At 37.2% G+C, this 23,290-nt stretch overlaps 1 protein-coding gene across 2 annotated transcripts in view; it reads left to right on the top strand.

Annotated features, from left to right (window-relative positions):
* The first annotated feature begins 853 nt into the window (after nt 1-853).
* Nucleotides 854-23,290, top strand: part of LOC125406027 (uncharacterized) — a 53,532-nt gene continuing 31,095 nt past the window's right edge. For both annotated transcript variants that reach the window (XM_087911183.1, XM_087911182.1), the window contains exons 1-11: nt 854-1,038; nt 1,839-1,932; nt 4,073-4,101; nt 4,192-4,264; nt 5,849-5,904; nt 7,666-7,729; nt 8,455-8,623; nt 10,259-10,307; nt 10,702-10,774; nt 20,540-20,726; nt 22,766-22,946. In XM_087911183.1, coding sequence (XP_087767309.1) covers nt 982-1,038; nt 1,839-1,932; nt 4,073-4,101; nt 4,192-4,264; nt 5,849-5,904; nt 7,666-7,729; nt 8,455-8,623; nt 10,259-10,307; nt 10,702-10,774; nt 20,540-20,726; nt 22,766-22,946 — 1,032 coding nt within the window. In that variant the 5' untranslated portion in view covers nt 854-981. The remainder of the gene's footprint in view (nt 1,039-1,838; nt 1,933-4,072; nt 4,102-4,191; nt 4,265-5,848; nt 5,905-7,665; nt 7,730-8,454; nt 8,624-10,258; nt 10,308-10,701; nt 10,775-20,539; nt 20,727-22,765; nt 22,947-23,290) is intronic.

Genomic DNA, 23,290 nt, shown 5'->3' with positions numbered 1-23,290 from the left:
CTTGTCACCTAACATCTCTTTCTCCAATTTGTGTCAGAAGTTTCTTTGCCTCTTGGTCAAATCCTTACAGTTGCTCTCTGTGTCTCAGAGAGTTTCTTTTAGTCTGCTCTCTGCAGTTGCTGTCTGTGTCTCAGGGAGCCACTGAGATCTTTCTTGTCCCCCTCTCTTTTTCTGCTCTGTGCTTCAGAGTTCCTCTGAGGTCGTGAGGCTTACAGAGTAGTTGAAGGGAATAAGGGCGTTAGAGCAGCCTACCTACAGAAAGCTTACACGCTGGCTGGCTAGTGAAGTTGCAGCAGTTTGGAGAGTGGCCTCTCCTCAATATGAAGTTACACAAGATTTTCTCATTACTTTATAGGAAAAAGTAAACTACTATTTTAAAAACAAGTATTTCAATATTTCTTAGTTAAATGTAAGTATATTATTTCAAAATATATTCAAAAATAATATATGCTATCTACATCAAGTACATGATTAAACTGGTATGTTAAGGGAAATGTAAACATCACATTGATGACAATGCTTGGTCCAAAGATTATTCAGCATCAAAAGAATTACAATTTTTCAGGGAGAACTAAGGCATGAAGCAGCCTATCAGTATAATAGTGTACAGTTACCTGCAAAGTGCAAACTCAAAGTGTCTGTTTTAGTAAAGAGCCAATATATTCCAATGAGTTTCCAAACATTATTGAGTTTCTCCTCAATAATGAAGACCTAGAGAGTGGGGTGTCCTGCCTGCTGGCTGATCATCCACTGAGGTCATAGAGGATAGAAGGCTTTGGGGGCGGGTGCGGTCCTTGCAGCTTACAGGGTACAATCCAGGGTGGATTGCTGGTTCAGCTTACCTGCAGCAAGCTTGCTCCTGGCTGGCTGGTGGTGGAGAAGCCTGGGATTTTGCCCCTCTACTGAGGACCTAGAGATTTTATTTATAATTTATTGGAATTAAATAAATACTAAATTCTTTCAACAGAAGTAGACTTGGAAATGGAATCAAAGAAAAAGAAGAAACTTATTGTCGACAACGATAGGAATCAATCATCGGTATGTAAAAGTTTAGTTCCTAAATTTAATAAATATTATTTTCTAGAGTAAACAAGCATGTATATGCTACATGCAGTCTCTTTATCCGTAGATATCTGGGGTGACGATTTCATAACTTACAGTTCAATTTTAAATACATTTAGTTAGAAATTTTGAACCCTCTTAGAATGCACAGAAACCCGTATTAGTTTCACTTTATTTCCCTGATTTTTTCACTTACTTCCTTATTTTATTCATCAATTGTAAAAATATAAGGTAAACTATGAAAACATGTTATTAAAAATGTCTGAACTATGAAGAGTGATACAGAAATATTTCTGTTATTTTGTAAAGAAACGACAACTTAAACTTTTGTTTTACTTTCGAAGGCCAGGAAATATAATGGGAATAGTGGCCACTGATACTGTAAAGTCATTGGAATATATTGGATCTTTACTAATACAGTTACTTTGAGTTTGCACTTTGCAGGTAACTGTACACTATTATACTGATAGGCTGCTCCATGCCTTAGTTCTCCCTGAAAAATTGTAATTCTTTTGATGCTGAATAATCTTTGGACCAAGCATTGTCATCAATGTGATGTTTGTCATCAATGTGATGTTTACATTTCCCTTAACATACCAGTTTAATCATGTACTTGATGTAGATAGCATATATTATTTTTGAATATATTTTGAAATAATATACTTACATTTAACTAAGAAATATTGAAATACTTGTTTTTAAAATAGTAGTTTACTTTTTCCTATAAAGTAATGAGAAAATCTTGTGTAACTCATTTTGGTATTTTTTTTTTCTAGGATAGTGTGAAGCATCTTCCACCGAGGCGAATATATCAGTTTTTGAAGGGACTAGTTCCAAAACGTGGAAATACTATAAGGAAACACGGGAAAAGTAAGAGTTGCATGTTGTCAGTATTTCAAAAATGAATTTTTATGGTTTGTTTGCTTTTATTCCTTTTTTTGTTTTGTTTTAAAATCAGGGTGAACTATATATTTATGAGCCAAGAGATGGCTATCAAATGCATGGTAAAAAAATAGTGTGTGTAATATAACAAGTTAAGTACGTTATACAGTTTCAACGACATTCCAAATGTATAAGATTGAAATAAGATCTGAAATGTAACTCTGTAACAAAGTAGTATTTATCTGCAAGATTTAATGAATGAAGTAGTTAGAAAAAAGAAAGAAAAATGGAGAATAAGAAAACAGAGGGTACTGGGAGACCATGAAAGGTAGTTTGACAAATATAAACAATGGAAAGCTGAAAATAAACAGTGCTTCTTTTTCTTGAAAAAATGATGGTAGCAATAAATGTACAAAGTATATACATCATGTTTTAAAGCGCAGATTTAAAAAAAATTGTTCTGAATTTTCCTCTCTTCTTTATATTGTTCTTTTGGAGCCTTGCTAAGCACTGAGATTATGGTCTTGCATGGCTGTGCTGTACCATAGGCATATGGTAGCATATTGAGTCGGCCATGCACATAGAAATGTTATTTAAAAGTCTGCTATTTCAAAAGATAGCATCATATACATCAAAATAACAGAGTTGGAAATAATTTCATGGTGTAGTTATGGAGAGACTCAGAAATATTGAGACACCAGGGAGTTTTTATACTTCAGCTTGCAATGTATGGTAAGGGTGAGCACGAGGTTATATTCCAAGAAGTATAGTAAGTACAGCTGAATAAGGAGAGGAGCTGAGGCTGTTACAAATTCTTACTGGCAATGTAGACCCACTGTGGCCCTGGTACTTGAGCTTGTAAACCAAGCACATGCTGGTGAAGGTCTTGTACTTGGAATGCTCCTTATGGATAGCCACATTGTGTATCCCGTTCTCCAGAAACACCTTCAGCACCCTGCAGGTCTCACATCGTGAATTCAGTCATTGTTAAACAAATTTGAAATGTCAGCAAACAGCCTGTGTGAACCATGATAACTATGTTCATGCCAATCTCATCCTTGGGACTCATAAGCTCTGTAAACTGGTGGATGAGTGGGTTCCTGCAGGTGTCACCGCAGGAAGGGAAGCCATCCACAAAGAGGCAAGAATAAAAACCTGCTCAGTCTGACTTAAGTACCATTACCACCTCTCTCTTGTGGTCTTTAAAATTGGTGGGAGTCTCACCAACGTGGCTACCTAAACATAATCAGCACATGAATGACAACTGAAGATATACTAAATTACGTGCGGAAAAAGACTTATCATAAGTGATTTTGAGTATAAAAATGTTACTCCAAGCTAATGTATAATAATTTTAAAAATTATTATAGAAGATCTTCTTTGAATACTAGCAGAACTGCTTAATCTGTAGAAAGTTAATAGGCAATATTTAATTAGAAATGCAATTTGTGTTTGCTTTAAATAACTCTGCAAGAATACTAGAGGATAATGTTACACCTAGTTTATAGTTTATATTCCTTCTCATTCAAGTTAATCAAAAAGAATACATGAGAATATGTGGGAACATGTAGTCATAAATATCATACACAAGTGTGAATGTTTTATAAACTTAACTTTTACAATTGTACGCAGAGGTTTATTTATCCACAAAACTTTGTGTATAACTAATTGTTTTTCTTTTAGCATATTGGCATCACTTTTCAATTCCTAAATTACAAATGAACAAAAGTGATTGATTCAATTTTATAATTTCATGGGATAATTTTCTGTGAAGGGTTCCATTAAAGAAATACACATTTACCTTTTGTTTGTTTGTTTATTCATTGACAGTCAAGCCACGTCTCAGGATTATGATTTGATCCTATACAAAGCATGTTTCTCTCTATTAAGCAATAGTTCAAGATAGTATATGTTTCTATTCTATTTCAGTTACATTTATCAATATTGCCTATTCATTAAAACCATTTTCTCTAAAGCAAACAAGAAACATTATCCTCCCAAATCAAAATTTAAAGTAACCATTTACAAATGAATTACAATGAATGACCTACATAATTTCTTTGTATAAATATAGGATAGTCGTCTTTACATGTAAATTACTATATTTTTTTTTCTTGATTTGTTTTAGGATCTAACAAGATATATTGTCTAAAAGAGGTAGGTAATTTCATTTCCCCCATAAAACTTTTATCATATTTTGTGAAATATGAATCAATTACTGAGTGTTTTGTTTCAAATTCCTTCCAGGATGCCACTGAAATTACGGACAATGAAGGAAATACAAAATTTGAAAGTAAAGAAATCCAAATATACAAGTCAGGTAACTTCACAAATTATTCTAGAAAAAAGCATTTCAAAATGCCTGAAATGGATGTGATGTTATTGGTTTTACTTCATTTCAACCCAGTGTGACAGAAGGCTTCATCCTAATTAATGAAAATATCACAGTTTTACCAAAATTTAAAGAAACATTTAGAATATTGTGCAAATGTTGAATAAATGAATGGTTCTTTAGGTATTTCTGCATCTATGTTTCTGCACCCTAACATTCCCATAAAAAATTTCACATTTGTTCAGAGGTATAGTGGGGTTAATTATAAAAAACGTAGTATTTCCCATACTTTCAAAATGATAATAGAAAAGATGGTCACCATCTCACACATTTTTACTTCTGTGCACTTATTATACTGAGGACAGACCTCTACAGGTGTTTGAAGACAACCTGAAGTGCATAGCAAGATCCCTTCATGTTCTTTATTTTTTATTGAAATAGATTTATCAATAATTTATTCTGATTAGGATTATCCTTACCCCAACTATTCCCAGACTTCCCCATAAAGCTAAATTATCATCCTTTCTTATTCTCTCTCTCTCTCTCTCTCTCTCTCTCTCTCTCTCTCTCTCTCTCTCCCTTTTTCTGAGACAGGGTTTCTCTGTAGCTCTGGAGCCTGTCCTGGAAACTAGCTTGTAGGCCAAACTGAGCTCGAACTGAGAGAGACCCACCTGCCTTTTCCACCTGAGAGCTGGGATTAAAGGTGTGCACCAAGTTTAGGGTGAGGGTTAGAAAAACCAGTATTTTTTTATTACTATTCAGTTTTCTATATTTAAAAAGCATCTAGAAAATATAGAAAACTAAATAGTATTAAAATAATATAAAAGCAAAACAAACAACATGAACAGGACAAAACAAGGAAGAATCAAAGCACAAGGAATACATAAAGACACAGAGACAACAACAGCAAAATGTGCCGGCCATCCTGATCTGAGTGGACAGTACTACCACTTGAATCTAGGATATTGACCAAGCAGATTTTCTACCTGAGGGTGTGACCTATATTCAGCTGAGGTCAGTGTTGATATTGGTGACCCAGGTTGCCACTAAGGCCTCTACAGAGGGACAGGATCTTGACTGGAGCCTGCGGCTATGTTGGAGTGTGAGAGTCATGCCACAGCAGGAGCCATAGAAATATGGGTGTCATGTGCTCTCCTATGGGATGTGGGTTTCATTTGTGCCCAGAATGCTGGGTCCGTGGCCCTAGAGCAGCCAGGATGGGGACTGACATCCATGGTTTCTGTGGCTCGGAGTGCCTTTAAGATACCCAGCGTCAGATCAGCTACCTGAGCCCTGGTATGTGTCTTAAGGATCAGAATGCAATTGTGACTAAACCTTCTAAGTCTTTTGCCTAAAAACTAAAAAATATTTGCTATCTGTCAAAGGATTACATTGAAGTTTAAGTACCTCTTAAAGTTTCCAGCTAAAGATAAATAAGCTGAATTAAAAATTCTCAAATGGGAATTTGAAAAAAATAGTATTTATTGTAGATTTTTTGGCCATTATACATACAATCTGTGTTTTTCTTTAATGTTTGTGGTATAACTAAGTACATTTATTTGTGATGAACAGTGGTATTGGAAGATCATCAAGAGAAGTGTGATGACAACAAAACTAAGCAGCCGTTGGTATGTAAATACTATTATTACAAATTTTTTTAAAAAAACAATTTAGCTGGCGGGAGAGATGGCTTAGAGGTTAAGAGCACTGACTGCTCTTTCAGAGGTCCTGAGTTCAATTCACAGCAACAACATGGTGGCTCACAACCATCTGTAATGAAATCTGGTCTCTCATTGGATCCAAGCATACATGTAGTCAGAATTTTGTATATATAATAAAAAGATTTGCAAAAAAATGTACATAGAGCTAATAGCATTATATTTTTAAACTTCTTTATTGAATAAATAGGTAATAATCCCATACTCTACTACAAATACCCTTAAATGACAAATGTTTTCTTCTAGAAGATCTATAATTAATGTTAGGTTTGAAGCAACAAACCTTAAGTTAGGTAACATGTAATTGTTATCAAATAGATTTAATTCACCTTTTTTTACTGTGTATCATGTTTATAAATTAATAAGTCCAAAACTGAGTTGTGAGGCATATTGAATTAAGGCCAGTGAAAAATATAGAGGCATTCTTTTTTATAATTAATTAATTAATTTTGCAATTTGGCTACAGTTTTCTCTCCTTTCTCTCCTCCCATTCCCTTCCCTACCTCTCCTTTTGCCTGTATCTCCTAATCCACTCCTACCCTGTTTCTGTTCAGGAAAAGGCAGGTCTCCCATTGATATCCACAAACATGGCATATCAAGTTGCAGTAAGACTAAGCACCACCCTCCCCCTCACCACGTGTTTAGGCTGGGCAGAGGAATAGAGTCCCAAAAGCCAGTAAAAGAGTCAGAGAGAGCCCTTAATCCCACTATTAGAGATTGCACATGAGGGTCAAGTACACAACCTAACATATGCAGTGTGCCTAGGTCGATCCCATCTTTGAACCCCTGGGATCCCAGGTTAGTTGCTTCTGTGGCTGTTCTTGTGGTGTCCTTGACCCCTCTGGCTCCGACTGTCCTTTCTCCTCCTCTTCTCTGGGATTCCATGAGCTCCAGTTGGTCTTTGCCTATGGATTTCAGAGACACTCCTAAAAGTAAAGTTTTGTTAGGTTCACGGCTTTCCTCAAAGACATCCACTTTGTCAACCCCACTGTTTCAATAAAGTGGATACGTTGCTGAATTTCATAAGTGAATCTGAAGACGTGTGATAACATTTCTTATAGATGCCAAATTTTATGGTGGATGAATGTGAAATTTGGAAATCGTCTTACATTTTCCAATTATTCCAAGTTACCTTACTCAGAGCTCTGAAGTTCCACTGTGTTCCTTTCTTTGGGCAAACCTGGTTTCATTTTTGTGAGCACCTTCACATTTAAGTTGCCCAAGAAAAAGGAAGGATCACAAAAGGCTGTGTGAGAATTATCTTAGTGCGGATAAGGAGCCCCCCTCCCCTCGCCATGTTGTAAAAGAACCAAAAGTCATAATTCTAAAAGTGACTTTCAATACTATATGTCACTAGCAGAGTGTTTCTTTTATAACAGCTATATAGAAATTAGAAATATGAGTTAGAAAAGCATATATAAAAGAAAAAGCTCAAAATGAAGAGTGTCCCGTTTAAAAATTTAAAAAATAAAAGAAAAAATATCTTTTCATGTAGAAATAAATGAAACAGAATTCTCCAAACTTTCCATGACCTCTTAAGACAACCTGAGCACATAAAAATTTTATGAAGTAAATTCTTAATATGCAAGAGTCAACTCATAAAGACCATTGGGGAAAACAGCTTTGTATTATTAAAAATAGTTAACTTTGATATTCAACTCTCAATTGAAGGTTACAGCCAACAGGAAGGTGCATACAAGAGGTGAAAGAGAAGATGCAGTCCACGCCTCTGAAGGTACAGTAGCATTTGCGACTCCTATGTTTCTGGTGCTACTATTGTGGCTTCGACTGTTTCTGCCGCAGTTGTTGCTGCCGCTACTTCCACTGCACAGACACTGGTGCCTCTGCTGCGGTAGCTGCCATTGTGGCTGCTCTTGCTCCTGCTGTTGCAGCTGCTGCCTCTGCCGCTGCAAATGTTAATGCTCTTGCTGCTGTTGCTCCTGGTGCTGCACCTGACAGTTCTTCTGTTCCTGTGGCTACTGCGACTGTAGCTGCTGTTCCTGCTGCTGCTGCGTCGGCCCCGGCTGCTCCAGACACCGGAGCTGCTGCTGTTGCTGCTGCTGTTGCTGCTGCCTCTGCTGCTGCCGCTGCCACTGCCACTGCCACTGTTACTTCTGTGACTTCTACTTCTATTAGTATTGATTCTGCTTCTGTTGCAGCAGTGGTTGCTGCTGCTGTTACTGCAGCAGCTGGTTCTGATGCTCCCACTGTTGCTCCTGTTGCTTCTGCTGTTGCTGCTGTTGCTGTTGCTACTGGTCCTGCTGCAGCAGCTGCCTTCGTTGTTTCTGTTGCTGCTACTGTAGCTCCTTGTGTTGTTCCTCCTTTTATCACACAAGCTGCAGCCCCTTCTACTGTTGCTGCAGCTACTGCTGCTGCGGTTGCTACTCATGCTGCTGTGTCTCTTGTTGCTGCTGCGGCTGCCGCCGCAGCTACTGCTAACTGCTGCTTTTGTTTTTCCAGGCACTCCTGCTGTAACTACTGCAGCTAGATCTCTTGCAGTAGCAGATCTTCCCGATGCTCCTTCTCCTGTACCCAGTACTCCTGTTACAAACAGATTTATTCTGTTTGTAAAGTGTGTAGAAGATAGAAAACCTCATCCTGCTGTTGAGGAGACAGAGAAACATGATGGGTAAGGCTAGGAAGAACTGAACCGAGGTATTGTTCCTGCCCTGTACATTAATTCTACTTGATAATGTTCATGTCCAACTTGAGGTTTGTCTAGGGATAATCTTGGACAGCCAACAAGCAAACCAGGACAAATAACATTAGGTAATATTGTATACCATTAACATTGATGAATTTTGTTTAAAATATTATAACCTGGGTGTCAAATGTGAGGCAAAAGAAATTTGGAAACCAGTATATATATCAGTTTTAAGCCATAATATGGTAACAATGATTCATTTAAAAATATCACAACTTTGATCTAACAATTTCACTTTGAGGATGGGCTCTTTTGGAATAGAAAAAAATGTTTTTAAGCATAACCATAAACACTCTGATAATATATCATAGGTAAATTAGACAAGATGCACATAAATGTGATACATATTAAACATAATTGAAGAATGTTTAATATACAGGCTTTGAATGTGTGTGTAGAGGCATGCACAAGAAACAAGGAAATTTTTTCTGAATACTTGTCCTAAGGGTGAGATGTCTCCAGATTAAGGGCCCATGTATGTTCCCGCCCATCTGGGGTTCAGGTGTGAGTATGTATCCTACAGTAACTTCAGAAACCTGAGAGTAAATTAGGACTGTCAGCTGTGTAGGAGGATTGGGGAGTAGTAATGAAGAGAATAATGGAATATAAGATATCAGATCAGGACAATGAGAAAGAGGGGACCTCTAATTAAGGAAGGGAAAGAGAAATACAGCAGAAGAAAAGCGGCAGTAAAATAACAGTAAGGATTCTAAAAAAATAATAAGGAATTAACTATATATCTGAAAAACTATATTACACATAAGTTTGTGTATAAATATATAAAGAGTTAAAATGAACTTTTTTCTTCTGAGATGATAATTACCTTCCATGAGCCAAAGAATTCCTAACAAAACCCCCAAGATCACGCATGAGAAGCCCCTTTTAAGGTGTTGATCAGAATTGTCCAAGGAATCTTAGTCTTTTAAATATTAACATGACTAGTGCTATTGCATTTGGCTGCTGCCCAGAGGTAAGTTTCTAGTGCTGAAGGTACCATGCACTACAAGGTGCAGGACACAGAGGCTTCTGAGCTGGAACTCATTGATAAGTAGTTCCCATGATACCCTGCAATCTTTCAAAAATTATATATTAAAAATAAATGCCTATATATGCATGAACAATAACAAAAAAGATGCAATGAATTTGTAACAATACAAAAAGAGCCATAGGGGAGGATTTGAAAGGATATTGAAGGGTTAAATGATGTACAGATGTAAACTCAAAAATAAGATCATTAAAAATAAAATAAAAATAAACTTGGTGTGGTAATTCATATTCCATAGTATACATACTACTATGATTTCTTTGTTTTGACTGTCAGAAAATTTATCAAAATTATTTTTTTTAAATTTTATTAACACTGAAATTATTTTCCATTTTCTATTCTATTTATTACTAAATTGTACTTATAGAAGATATTATGTGATAGTGTATATGTATATATATAAATGTTACAAATTGGCATAAACAGTTATAAGGCATATTCTATGAATACCTAATCATTTTAGATATTAGTTTTTTATGTGTTAATTTTATCTAAAAATATGTTTTCTATTGTAGGGACAAAAAGAGCAAATCTAAGAAAAAATTTAAGGTGCTGTTTAAACAGGTATTAATTTGTTCAATATATTTATGAAACACAGGAATGTATTACAAAATTATAACAATATTTAATTGAAAAATTAGGTAATGCTGATTGTAATAGCGCTTACCTGGAGTCTCAGCAGTCATGAGACTAAAGCTGGAGGATTGCCATTAGATCCTGACTAACCTGAACTCATTTATAGGTTCCAGGCAAGGCTAAAAGACAGAAAAAGAAGAGTCTGAAAAAGAAGGGTAAAATCTGTAGAACTTTTTTGTTGTTTAAATATAGTATATTTGAATGTTTAAGAAGGTAGCTATTGTAAAATGCCTTGCAAATTGGTAATTTCAAGAGGTACGTTTTTCTCTGATTATAAAAAAATGAATTATCCCCTTTGTAGACAGTATTGTTTATCTTATAGGTCCCAAAGTCGGCAAAAGACTTACATGATCTTATTGACTCGACTCAAATAAATGGATCCTGTTCAGCAGAATGTGAGTTTCCAATAACATTGCATGAATATAAAGTTGTTTATGTATTGCAATACATGTACACACACTGCTTGGAACTGCCTGTGGAGCCCTGCTGAGTCGTCATGCTCTTCATACAAGAATTATCCTTGAGCTAACATAAAATGAAAGCACTGTATACTCTTTGTCAGATGCTATGGGCATGACCAATGCCTCCTCTTTACTGACTCTGATTATTCCCTGTGTCTTCACACTTTTGAGATCTTGTTATCTCCACATAGACCAGCAGTAAATCTAGAACCATCTTTCTTGCTACCAAATCTTCTGAAATCTCTGTCACATGTCTATGTACTACTATATATTTATTTAAAAGAATGAAATTTGATTTTTCTTGTCTCTCATTTAAAAATCAACTGTCACTTCTAAGTGCTAGATTAGGAAACATTTCACTCTTCTATCTTCATCCCAGGCTGGTGACTACTGACTCCAACTTCCCTAACCCCAATATCTTTAGTTTGGTTACTTCCTGCCTGCCTACTGGCAAATCAAGAGTTTTTAAAAGCCAATTTGAGTGATAAATCTTTATAATGTACAAGAGGATCATTTCACAGCACTTGCCCCTTTCTGTCTAATTAAACTTTTTACCTTTAACAAAGTAAAATTTTATATAACAAAAACAGTTATCAAGTAAGAATTACAGTTAGAGTATCCAGTATATTTGTATTTTGCAAATTAGAGAAAATATTCTATTATCTGTATTGTCTTAGTGAGTCTAAAGTTTTGAATTTAAGTTACTTTATATTATAAATAGGGAAAACTATTATAACTATTTAGTCTTCAACTCCATCAAAGACCCCAGAAGGGTGAAAATTTACCTAACAACAGGGACATCTCATGACCTGAACAAGCACCCAAAGTTCTTCAGTAATGTTCAGTCATGTATCTTTGGCCTACAGGCCTAGTATATCTGACAGACTTTCCTGTGAAGTAGTAAATTCTATTTTTTTCTTTTCTTTTTTTTTTTTTTTAGTAAATTTTATTAAATTATAAAAGTTTCCATTTCCGCCCCCCCTCCCAACACCCTCCCACTCCCCCCACTCCCCCCCTCCTTCCCCTCCGTCCCCCAGGGCAGTCAGGGTTTCCTGCCCTGTGGGAAGCTCCAGCTCCCTCCCCCTCCCTCCAGGTCCAGGAAGGCGAGCGTCCAAACAGACTGGATCCCCAAAATCCAGCATATGCAGAGGAAACAGGTCCCAGTGTCATAGTCAATGGCTTTTCAGAAAGACCCCGGGCCAGCCACAGTCAGAGAATCCGGCCAAATTCCGAGAATCTGGCTAGATCACGTCCTCGTTCAGTCCCAGTCCAACTGGCCCTGGTAAATTCTCATCAGATCCGTTCCCTTGTATCAGTGGGTGATAGCATCTCTCGCAGTACTGATTTCGTCTTTCATGTTCCTCCTCCTTCCGCTCCCCCTCCTGACCTCGGGGGGCTCAATCCGTTGCTCCAATGTGGGCCTCCGACTGCATAGCCGTCCTTCGCCAGACGAAGGATCTATGGTGATAAGCAAAATATACATCAGTATGGTCATGGGCCACGGCCGATTCAGGCACCCTCTCCTCTGTCCAGAGAGCAATCTGGGGGATTTCTCCTTGGACCTGGGATCCCATATATAATCAAGTCTCCTGTAAACCCTAAAATGGCTCCCTTAGTTGAAATATATTGTTCCCTGATCCCATATTCATCCTACCTCCCCCCCCCCATCCCCGGCCACCAAGCTTTCCCCGTTCCTCCCCTACTCCCTTCTCTCTAGCCCTCTCCCCCTCCATCGACCCTCCCACCCCCCCATGCACCCGAGGTTACCTGGGACTCTTGTCTATTTCCTACCTCCTGGCGGATAGCTAAATAATCTTCATCAGGTTCATCTTCTTATTTAGCTTCTCTAGGATCACGAATAATAGGCTCAAAGACCTTTAATTATGGTTAGAATCCACTTATGAGTGAATACATACCGTATTCCTCTTTTTGGGTCTGGCTTACCTCACTCAGTAAAGCGTTTTCTATTTCCATCCATTTGCATGCAAAATTCAAGATGTCATTGTTTTTTACCGCCGAGTAAAACTCTAATGTATATATGTTCCACACCTTTTTTAACCATTCTTCTATTGAGGGGCACCTAGGTTGTTTCCATGATCTGGCTATTACAAATAGTGCAGCTATGAACATAGTTGAACAAATGCTTTTGTAGTATGTTAGGGAATCTTTAGGGTATATTCCCAAGAGTGGTATTGCTGGGTCCTGAGGGAGGTTGACTCCCAGTTTCCTGAGAAACCGCCACACTGATTTCCACAGTGGCTGCACGAGTTTGCATTCCCACCAACAATGGATGAGTGTTCCCCTCACCCCACATCCTCTCCAGCATAGGCTATCGTTGGTGTTTTTGACTTTAGCTATTCTGACAGGTGTAAGATGGTATCTCAAAGTGGTTTTGATTTGCATTTCCCTGATCGCTAGGGAGGTTGAGCATGACCTTAAGTGTCTTCTGGCCATTCGAAGTTCATCTGTTGTGAATTCTCTGTTAAGTTGAGTACCCCATTTTTTAATTGGGTTAATTAGAGTTTTAGTGCCTAGTTTCTTGAGTTCTTTGTATATTTTGGAGATCAGACCTTTGTCTGATGAGGGGTTGGTGAAGATCTTCTCCCAGTCAGAAGGCAGCCTTTTTGTCCTACTGACAGTGTCCTTTGCTTTACAGAAGCTTCCCAGTTTCAGTAGATCCCATTTATTCATTGTTTCTCTTATTGTCTGTGCTGCTGGGGTCCTACTTAGGAAGAGGCCTCCTGTGCCTATATCTTGTAGACTACTTCCCACTTTCTCTTCTATCAGGTTCAAAGTGGACGGATTAATGTTGATGTCTTTAATCCATTTGGACTTGATTTTTGTGCATGGTGATAGATATGGATCTACTTTCATTTTTTTACAGGTTGACATCCAGTTATGCCAGCACCATTTGTTAAAGATGCTTTCCTTCTTCCATTGTATACCTTTAGCTCCCTTGTCGAAAATTAGGTGTTCATAAGTTTGTGGGTTAATATCTGGGTCTTCTATTTGATTCCATAAGTCGACTTCTCTGTTCTTATGCCAATACCAAGCTGTTTTCAATACTGTAGCTCTATAATAGAGTTTGAAGTCAGGGATGGTAATGCCTCCAGAAGTTCTTTTATTGTATAAGATTGTTTTGGCTATCCTGGGTTTTTTGTTTTGCCATATAAACTTGATTATTGTTCTCTCAAGGTCTGTGAAGAAGTTTGATGGGATTTTGATGGGGATTGCATTGAATCTATAGATTGCTTTTGTTAGAATTGCCATTTTTACTATGTTGATTCTCCCAATCCAAGAGCAGGGGAGGTCTTTCCATTTTCTGGTATCCTCCTCAATTTCTTTCTTCAAAGACATAAAGTTTTTGTCAAATAGGTCTTTCACTTCCTTGGTTAGAGTAACCCCAAGATATTTTATGCTATTTGTGGCTATCATGAAGGGTGATGCTTCTCTGATTTCCCTCTCTGCTTCTTTATCCTTTTTGTATAGGAGGGCCACTGATTTTTTGGAGTTGATCTTGTATCCTGCCACGTTACTAAAGGTGTTTATCAGCTGTAGGAGTTCTTTGGTAGAGTTTTTGGGGTCGCTTATGTACACTATCATATCGTCAGCAAATAACGAAAGTTTAACTTCATCCTTTCCAATTCGAATCCCCTTGATCCCCTTATGTTGTCTTATTGCTATTGCTAGAACTTCAAGCACTATATTGAAGAGGTATGGAGAGAGTGGACAGCCTTGTCGTGTTCCTGATTTTAGTGGAAAGGCTTTGAGTTTCTCTCCATTCAGTTTGATGTTAGCTGTCGGCTTGCTGTATATTGCTTTTATTATATTTAGGTATGATCCTTGTATCCCCAGTCTCTCCAACACCTTTATCATAAATGGGTGTTGAATTTTGTCAAATGCTTTTTCAGCATCTAGTGAGATGATCATATGGTTTTTTTCTTTCAGTTTATTTATATGATGGATTACATTGATAGATTTGCGTATGTTGAACCAGCCCTGCATCTCTGGAATGAAGCCGACTTGATCATAATGGATAATTTTTCTAATGTGCTCTTGGATTCGGTTTGCCAGTATTTTATTGAGAATTTTCGCGTCGATGTTCATGAGTGAGATTGGCCTGTAATTCTCTTTCTTGGTTGTGTCTTTGTGTGGTTTTGGTATTAGGGTAACTGTAGCTTCATAAAAGGAGTTAGGCAGTGACTCTTCTGTTTCTATATTGTGGAATACGTTAAGGAGTATAGGTATTAGCTCTTCCTGAAAGTTCTGGTAGAATTCTGCATTGAAACCATCTGGTCCTGGGCTTTTTTTGGTAGGAAGATTTTTGATAACAGCTTCTAATTCTTCACGACTAACAGGTCTATTTAGATTGTTCACCTGTTCTTGGTTAAACTTTGGTATATGGTACTTATCTAAAAAAATGTCCATTTCTTTTACATTTTCCAATTTTGTGGCATATAAACTTTCGTAGTAAGATCTAATGATTCTCTGAATTTCCTCTGTGTCTGTGGTTATGTCCCCCTTTTCATTTCTGATCCTATTAATTTGCAAGTTCTCTCTCTGCCGTTTGATTAGTTTGGATAGGGGTTTGTCAATCTTGTTAATTTTCTCCAAGAACCAGCTTTTTGCTTCATTGATTCTTTGAATTGTTTTCTGTGTTTCTATTTTGTTGATTTCAGCCCTCAGTTTGATTATTTCCAGTCTTCTACTCCTCCTGGGTAAATCAGCTTCTTTTTTTTCTAGAGCTTTCAAGTGTGTTGTTAAGTCTCCAATGTGTGCTTTCTCTGTTTTCTTTAGGTGGGCACTTAGTGCTATGAACTTTCCTCTTAGCACTGCTTTCATAGTGTCCCATAGGTTTGAATACGTTGTGTCTTTGTTTTCATTATATTCAAGGAAGACTTTAATTTCTTTCTTTATTTCTTCCTTGACCCAGGGGTGATTTAGTAGTTGACTGTTCAACTTCCATGAGTTTGTTGGCTTCCTGGGGGTACCATTGTTGTTGAATTCTAATTTTAATCCATGGTGATCTGACAAGACACAGGTGGTCACTAATATTTTTTTGTATCTGTGGAAGTTTGCTTTGTTACCAAGTATGTGGTCAATTTTCGAGAAGGTTCCATGAGCTGCAGAGAAGAAGGTATACTCTTTCCTATTTGGGTGGAGTGTTCCATAGATGTCTGTTAAGTCCATTTGATTCAGTACCTCCAGTAAATCTCTTATTTCTCTGTTAGGTTTCTGTCTGTTTGACCTGTCCATTGGTGAGAGAGGAGTGTTGAAGTCTCCTACTATTAGTGTGTGTGGTTTGATGACTGTCTTGAGTTCTAGAAGAGTTTCTTTTACATATGTGGGTGCCTTTATATTAGGGGCATAGATATTCAAGATTGAGACTTCTTCCTGATGAATTGTTCCTGTTATGAGTATGAAATGTCCATCTCCATCTCTTCTGATTGATTTTAGTTTGAAGTCGATTTTGTTAGATATTAGAATGGCCACACCCGCTTGTTTCTTAGGTCCATTTGCTTGGAAAACCTTTTCCCAACCCTTTACTCTGAGTAGGTGTCTGTCTTTGTGGTTGAGGTGTGTTTCTTGTAGACAGCAGAATGTTGGATCCTGTTTTCGTATCCAATCTCTAAGTCTGTGCCTCTTTATAGGTGAGTTGAGACCATTGATATTAAGTGATATTAATGACCAGTGATCGATGAATCCGGTCATTTTTTTGGGTAGTAGCGTGTATGTGTTTTCCTTCTTTGAGTTGTGCTTGTGAAGGGTCGCTAGATGTCTGAGTTAATGTAGGCAGTGTTGGGAATGTTGGATTCCTTGGGTTGTGATTTTCCTTCTAGTATTCTCTGTAAGACTGGATTAGTAGCTACGTATTGTTTAAATTTGTTTTTATCCTGGGATATTTTGTTTTCTCCGTTGATAGTGAACAATAGCTTGGCTGGGTAAAGTAGTCTGGGTTTGCATCCATTGTCTCTTAGTTTCTGCAGTACCTCTATCCAGGACCTTCTGGCTTTCATGGTTTCCATCGAGAAGTCTGGTGTAAGTCTGATAGGTTTACCTTTATAAGTTACTTGACCTTTTTCCTTTGCAGCTCTCAATATCCTTTCTTTAGTCTGAATGCTTTGTGTTTTGATTATTATATGACGAGGGGATGTTTTTTTCTGATCCAGTCTATTCGGTGTTCTGTATGCTTCTTGAACCTTCATAGGAATATCGTTCTTTAGGATGGGAAAGTTTTCTTCTATAATTTTGTTGAGTATATTTTCTGGACCTTTGAAATGCAATTCTTCTCCTTCTTCTACTCCTATTATTCTTAGATTTGGTTTTTTTATTGTGTCCCACAGTTCCTGAATGTTTTGTGATGAGAATTTGTTGGATTTGCTGTTTTCTTTGGACAGAGTGTTTAATTTCTCTATGGTGTCCTCAGAGTCTGAGATTCTCTCTTCTATCTCTTGTATTCTATTGGTTAAGCTTGTTTCTGAAGTCTCTGTTCGTTTACCCAGATTTTCCATAGCCAGCCGGCCCTCGGTTTGTGATTTCTTCATTGACTCCATTTCAGTTTTCAAATCTTGGACTGTTTCTATTACCTGTTTGATTGTTTTTTCTTGGTTTCCCAGAATTTCATTTACGGATTTACTCATTTCTTCAAACTTTTTGGTATATTTCTCTTCCAATTCTTTACTCATTTCCTCAATTTTTTTGTTATACTTATCTTCCATTTCTTTACGGCAGATTTTCACCTCCTGTTTAAGTTCCTCTATTATTTTCATAAAGAAGCGCTTAGAGTCGATTTCTTCTATTTCTTCTTGAGTAGGGTATTCAATTCTTCTAGTTTCGAGCTCCCTGGATTCTGGAGATGTCATGTTGCCTTTCAGGTTGTTGGAGGAATTCTTGCATTGGCGCCTGCCCATCTCCCCCACTCTGGATGAAACTCCTCAGCACTTTCTGGATAGAACTCCTCAGCACTCTCTGGGTAGGACTTCACAGCACTCTCTGGATAGAGCTCCTCAGCCCTCTCTGGGAAGAACTCCTCAGCAGGGCAACAGGGCTAGCTGGTCTTCCCAGGACCCAGGAGACAAAGGGCCTGCAGTAGTGGGGGGAGGGGAGGGGTCCCTTGGAACACGGAAGACCCTGCCGCAGAAGCTGAGGGGGGAAGGGCTGTGCTCCCTTCCCGGAGAGGCAGGCAGGCTGCCCAGGCTAGCACCCACTCACCTCTCTGGGAAGAACTGCTCAGCAGGGCAACAGGGCTAGCTGGTCTTCCCAGGACTCAGGAGACAAAGGGCCCGCAGCAGTGGGCGAAGTAGTAAATTCTAAAGGGCTATCCTACCTTGGTAAAGTTTTGCAGTTCCTTTTTTTTGTTATGCTTGTCCAGTTTGTACAATAGCTGTCATCAATTAGAGTAAAGGCAGTTTCTTTGATCATATGGCTATATTTTGCCATAAAGAAAACAAACTCCACATGGAGTTTCTTTGATGCTCATTATCTCTGAAGTACATTGGTGCTACCAGACATAGAGGTGTCTCACTGTCATGAAATCCTTAAGTTGTTAAACATATTAAATGTCATATTATGTATATCATTGAAATGTTTTAAGACCATCTATCTGAACATATCTATATGATCTTGCAAACATGCCTAACATGACTACAATTTTGACTATTATAGATTACTATTAACCTGTATTTCTTAATTATATATTCATTTTTAAATGAGATGTATAAACATAAACTTTAAACAAGAGTGTGATATACATACAGTATAATGAAATTATCTTTAAATTTTATCAATAAGTAAAAATCCATATCAATGCAAAATATTTAAGATTAATAGCTGTTTCGGATTAGATTCAGTAATCTACCCATTTATTCTACAATTTCCATACCACCCCGTTCAGCTTTTTTCAATTTCCAATAACAACCTGTAACCAACCCCTTAAAGAATAACAAACATCTATAGCCTATTTTAGGCAATGTGGATGTAGTTTTTGAGACTATTTTCTGCTTATTGGTGTCACTGGTAATCTTTTTGGGACCCCATGAAAATTTAGAATTTTAATCCAGCCCTGACTGGAGTACTCTGTGAATCTAGATCATATCAGCCAGCAGTCTTGAAGCTGTTCTGCATGTAGAACACAGAGGAAAATGCAACAGAGGTGCTCTAAAACATTGGATCATCAGTGTCATTCGTTTCCATCAGAGATTTTTCAGGGAGTCATTCTCAATCAAATCATATTTTTCTTAACACAGAAAGAACCCACAGTCTCTCATTCCCTGTGGGAACAAAGGCAAAACATTTTGTCCAAAGTAATATAACTATTGACTTAAATTTTGAGGTCAAGATATTTTTAAAATATACATGCTGGTTTAATATAGCAGCTTTCATAACGAAATGACTCTCAGCACACATCCAATTAAAATATAGAGTTATAGACCTTAGTCCAAAAAGGTACACCTATAGAAAAATTGAGAAAGAGGGGACAGAAATGGTTTAAGAGTCAAATAATTACGCTGTTTGCTGTGATACTGATTCTCCTAGTTATATCAGAAGCTGCACCATACAGTCTCACAAACATTACATTACAACATAACATTCAACGAGAATTTAATGGAACTAATTTTTGAATTATGATCACCACAGGTTCCCCTGTGGTTTACAGGATTAATGTTCATGCAGAACATAGCTAATTTATCAGAAAGTACAGCTGATTGCAGTAATGGTCTGTCCGAGGCTTGTACCTAGTTCAGGCTATAACTGTCAATTCAAATTTATATTTGAATTTCACTGTCCTCAGTATCCTTGTCTAACTTACAAAATCTGCCAAATATCCTGTAAATTATGAACTTATCTAGCTCAGCAAATAGGATTCTTCCTGCTACTATGTGAACATGGCTGTAGCTTTATGTGAACATTTCAGGTGCTTTCACCTCAGACCCAGGAACACTTGTGGTCATTTCTGTGCTAAATATTTGAGGACCCTTTGCAAATATGCAGAATTCTTTCTCTGCATTGTTCTTTTCTCTGTTAGTTTAATTCCCTTGGCAAAAACTTCATTAGTTTTAAGGTATGATCAGCTTCATTGTCTTAGAGCTGGGAGCCTGAGCAAATGTTTGGTATGGTATCCAGGGCTGTGGGAGAGTTGGGAAAATGCCCTGGCAATAATTTTAACCACAAACCCAGAAGTTTGTTTTTTTTTTTTTCATTTGTGACATGCCCATGCCATGTAGTTCCAGAAGAATGAAAACTGAAAATGTTTCAGTCTTATCCTCCTATTGCTGAGTCTATAGACAGGGAGCATAATTTCTTTCTCTTTGTTCCCTGACCTGCAATGGTCCATTTTTCTCTATCATAGTCAGAAATACATTGCTCAAACTTCAGTATGTTCTCTATATTGGCATAGATGTGTCTTACTTGCTGTGTGTCTTTTTTTATGCCCTCGTTTTTGTTTCCATATTCAGCCCTCTTTCCCCCTGGAATTAGTGATGGGGCTCAGTGCACATTAATTCTATTAGTTGATATGAAAACTCAGCTTTATTACAATGCTTATCAGGAGTCATAATGGATATTTATCTGCTCTATTGCTAGACTTTGAGTAATGTTAGAGATCTAGTTTGTTTCTTCTCCAGAACTTAGTATAATGAGTGCTGTTTTATCATAGAATATGCTTATTTATTTTATTTTTATGTTTGCTTTTTCATACAGATCCTGGGAGCTCCTTAAAAAGTACACCTGCATTTGATTTATATAAATATTTAGAAGAACTTAAGGAAACCTATGTTCAACTACTCTTTAAAAAAGCTAAATTGAAAAAGAAATTATCTAAAGCAAAAGAAAACTCACGGTTAGAGGAAAATCTTGTAGCAGAGAAAGAAAGAAATTGTATTTTGAGGTATAACACTATAGTCCTTTGTAGTACACTTACTCTATTTATACTGAAGACTGGCAAAGGATTTTGGAAATTTCTTAGTTTCCTTTTGGCATTTTGCAATAGAGATGGTAAATGGATTTTGACAATTTCTTAGTTTCCTTTGGCATTTTGCAACATAAAATTTCTATTTTTAAAGGGCAGAAGAAATTTTTAGAAATAATAAATCCACTAAATAATCATTAATATTTTTAATTTCTTTGTCTCATACATTGATAACTGAGTATATACGCCTTTTAAAATACCAATGCAATATGTATATGGAGCCAGCCTACCACAATTACACATTTGTATTAGATAAGTAGGATTTTATGTGGCATTTTGTTATGTATCATAAATTTTTCTATAAGAAACAAAATTGAGGTGAATAATTTCCACTATTTCGAACTTTTTATAATTAATGTTTCCCATGCAGAAATTTGTTGAAATACTTAGAAGCTCAAAATTATTTTGATTAATATTTTTGAATTTTTCTCCTGAAAAATTATGATCATTCTTTTTTTTAATTTATAAAAGTTTATTAATTTATAAAAGTTTCCATTTCCGCCCCTCTTCCCAACACCCTCCCACTCCCCCCACTCTCTCTGCTCCTCCCTCTCCATCCCTAAGAGCAGTCAGGGTTTCCTGCCCTGTGGGAAGTTCAAGTTCCTCCCCCTTCCCTCCAGGTCTAGGAAGGTGAGCTTCCAAAGAAACTGGATCCCAAAAATCCAGTATATGCAGAGAAAACAAGTCCCAGTGTCATTGTCAATGGCTTCTCAGAAAGACCCCGTGCCAGCCACATTCAGAGAATCTGGTTGGATCACGTGCTCGTTCAATCCCAGTCCAACTGGCTTTGGTGAACTCTCATTAGATCAGTCCCCTTGTATCAGTGGGTGAACGCACTCCTCACGGTCCTGCCTTTCTTGTTTATGTTCTCCCTCCTTCTGCTCCTCATTTAGACCTTGGGGGCTCAGTCCAGTGCTCCAATGTGGGTCTCTGTCTCAATCTCTATCCATCAACGGGTGAAGGTTCCCTCTGATCTTGCCTTCTTTGCTCACGTTCTCTTTCCTTCTGCTTCTCGTTTGGACCTAGGGAGTTAAGTCCAGTGTTCCAATGTGGGTCTCTGTCTCTATCTCCATCCATCGCCAGCTGAATTCTTATTAAGTGGTGTCCTGGGTTTTCTATTGCTATGAGAGACACCATGACCAAAGGAGCTTGCTTACCATTTCAAAGTCTTAGTCCATTATCATCATGGCTTGGAACATGGTGGCAGGGAGCATGGTGTCATACAAACAGATGCTAAAGCTGTATCTGAGAACTGTACTTCCTGTTATGGGGGCAGAAAAAAGAAAGTAAAACTGGGTCTGGCACGGGCTTTTGAAACCTCAAAGCCTACCCTCTGTGACAGACTTCCTCCAATAAAGCCAAACCAATTTGAACAAGGCCACCCCTTAAGCATTCGAATCCTCAAACAATTCCACTGCATTCAAGTATATGAGCCTATGGGACCCATTCTTGTTCACATCATTACTAGTAATTATTTTAATCTGTTAACAAATTTAATACATATTTTGGGTGATGCTTTGTATCAAACTTAGTACCTTACATGTAGTAGGCATCTCTCTGTTTAGGCGTATTCAAGTAATGGTTAAATTAACCAATTAAATTCTATCAATTAAAGAGAAAAAAGAGTAATTTAAGTCATTTTCTTTTAAAAGCATATTGATGTTTATTATTATGATCACCATTACTTGCTATTAAAATTACCCAAATGAATTATTAAATTGATCATAAAATACATAACAGCAAAGTAAGTAGAAATTGTGTAAAACGGATACATGAAAAGCATGCTCATAGATATTAGGTTGTGTATTTTTCTTTAAAGTTTAGAATATAGAGTAAAATGAAAACTCAGTGTATAAACTTTTGGAAATGTTATAAGCAACTTATGAGCATCCAATTTATAAAATGAACATTTTGTTTTCTGACTAGAGTAATTCTAAGATTAGCTTATTTAACCACAGATCATTCATAAAAGAGCAAATAAAGTTGATAAGCAAAATAATTTGTGATTATAATGAGTCTGAAGAGGCTCTGAGAGAGGAAGAAGAGATGACTGAGAGAAGAGAGCAATGCAACAGACAAGTTACAGAGACACATGAACTTGAAATATGTCAGAAAACAAGAGATGTGGTGTTAAAGCAGGTAATTAATCTTTAAGGAAAATAGTATTGCAACATTTGCCCACTAATATGTTAATATGCCTTGATTTAATAATATTTGAATTTTTAACAGATATGTAAACAAAAAAATTTTTCTTTGTCAGTTTCATCACTATGTAAACTGATGTAGGATGGTCTTCTATCTATCTGTTGTTTTCATTAGTTAATTAATAAAGAAAACTGCTTGGCCTGATAGGTCAGAACATAGGTAGGTAGAGTAGACAGAACAGAATGCTGGGAGAAAGAAAGTAGAGTCAGGCAGATGCCATGGCTTTCCTCTCTAAGACGGAATTGGGTTAGGATCTTCCCAGTAAACCAAGACCTTGT

This window comes from Myodes glareolus, chromosome 10 (genome assembly GCF_982192425.1).
Source record: "Myodes glareolus chromosome 10, mMyoGla1.1, whole genome shotgun sequence".
Lineage (NCBI taxonomy): Eukaryota > Metazoa > Chordata > Mammalia > Rodentia > Cricetidae > Myodes > Myodes glareolus.
Note: the sequence above shows the minus strand (reverse complement) of the source record. Positions and strands in the feature narration are given on the sequence as shown.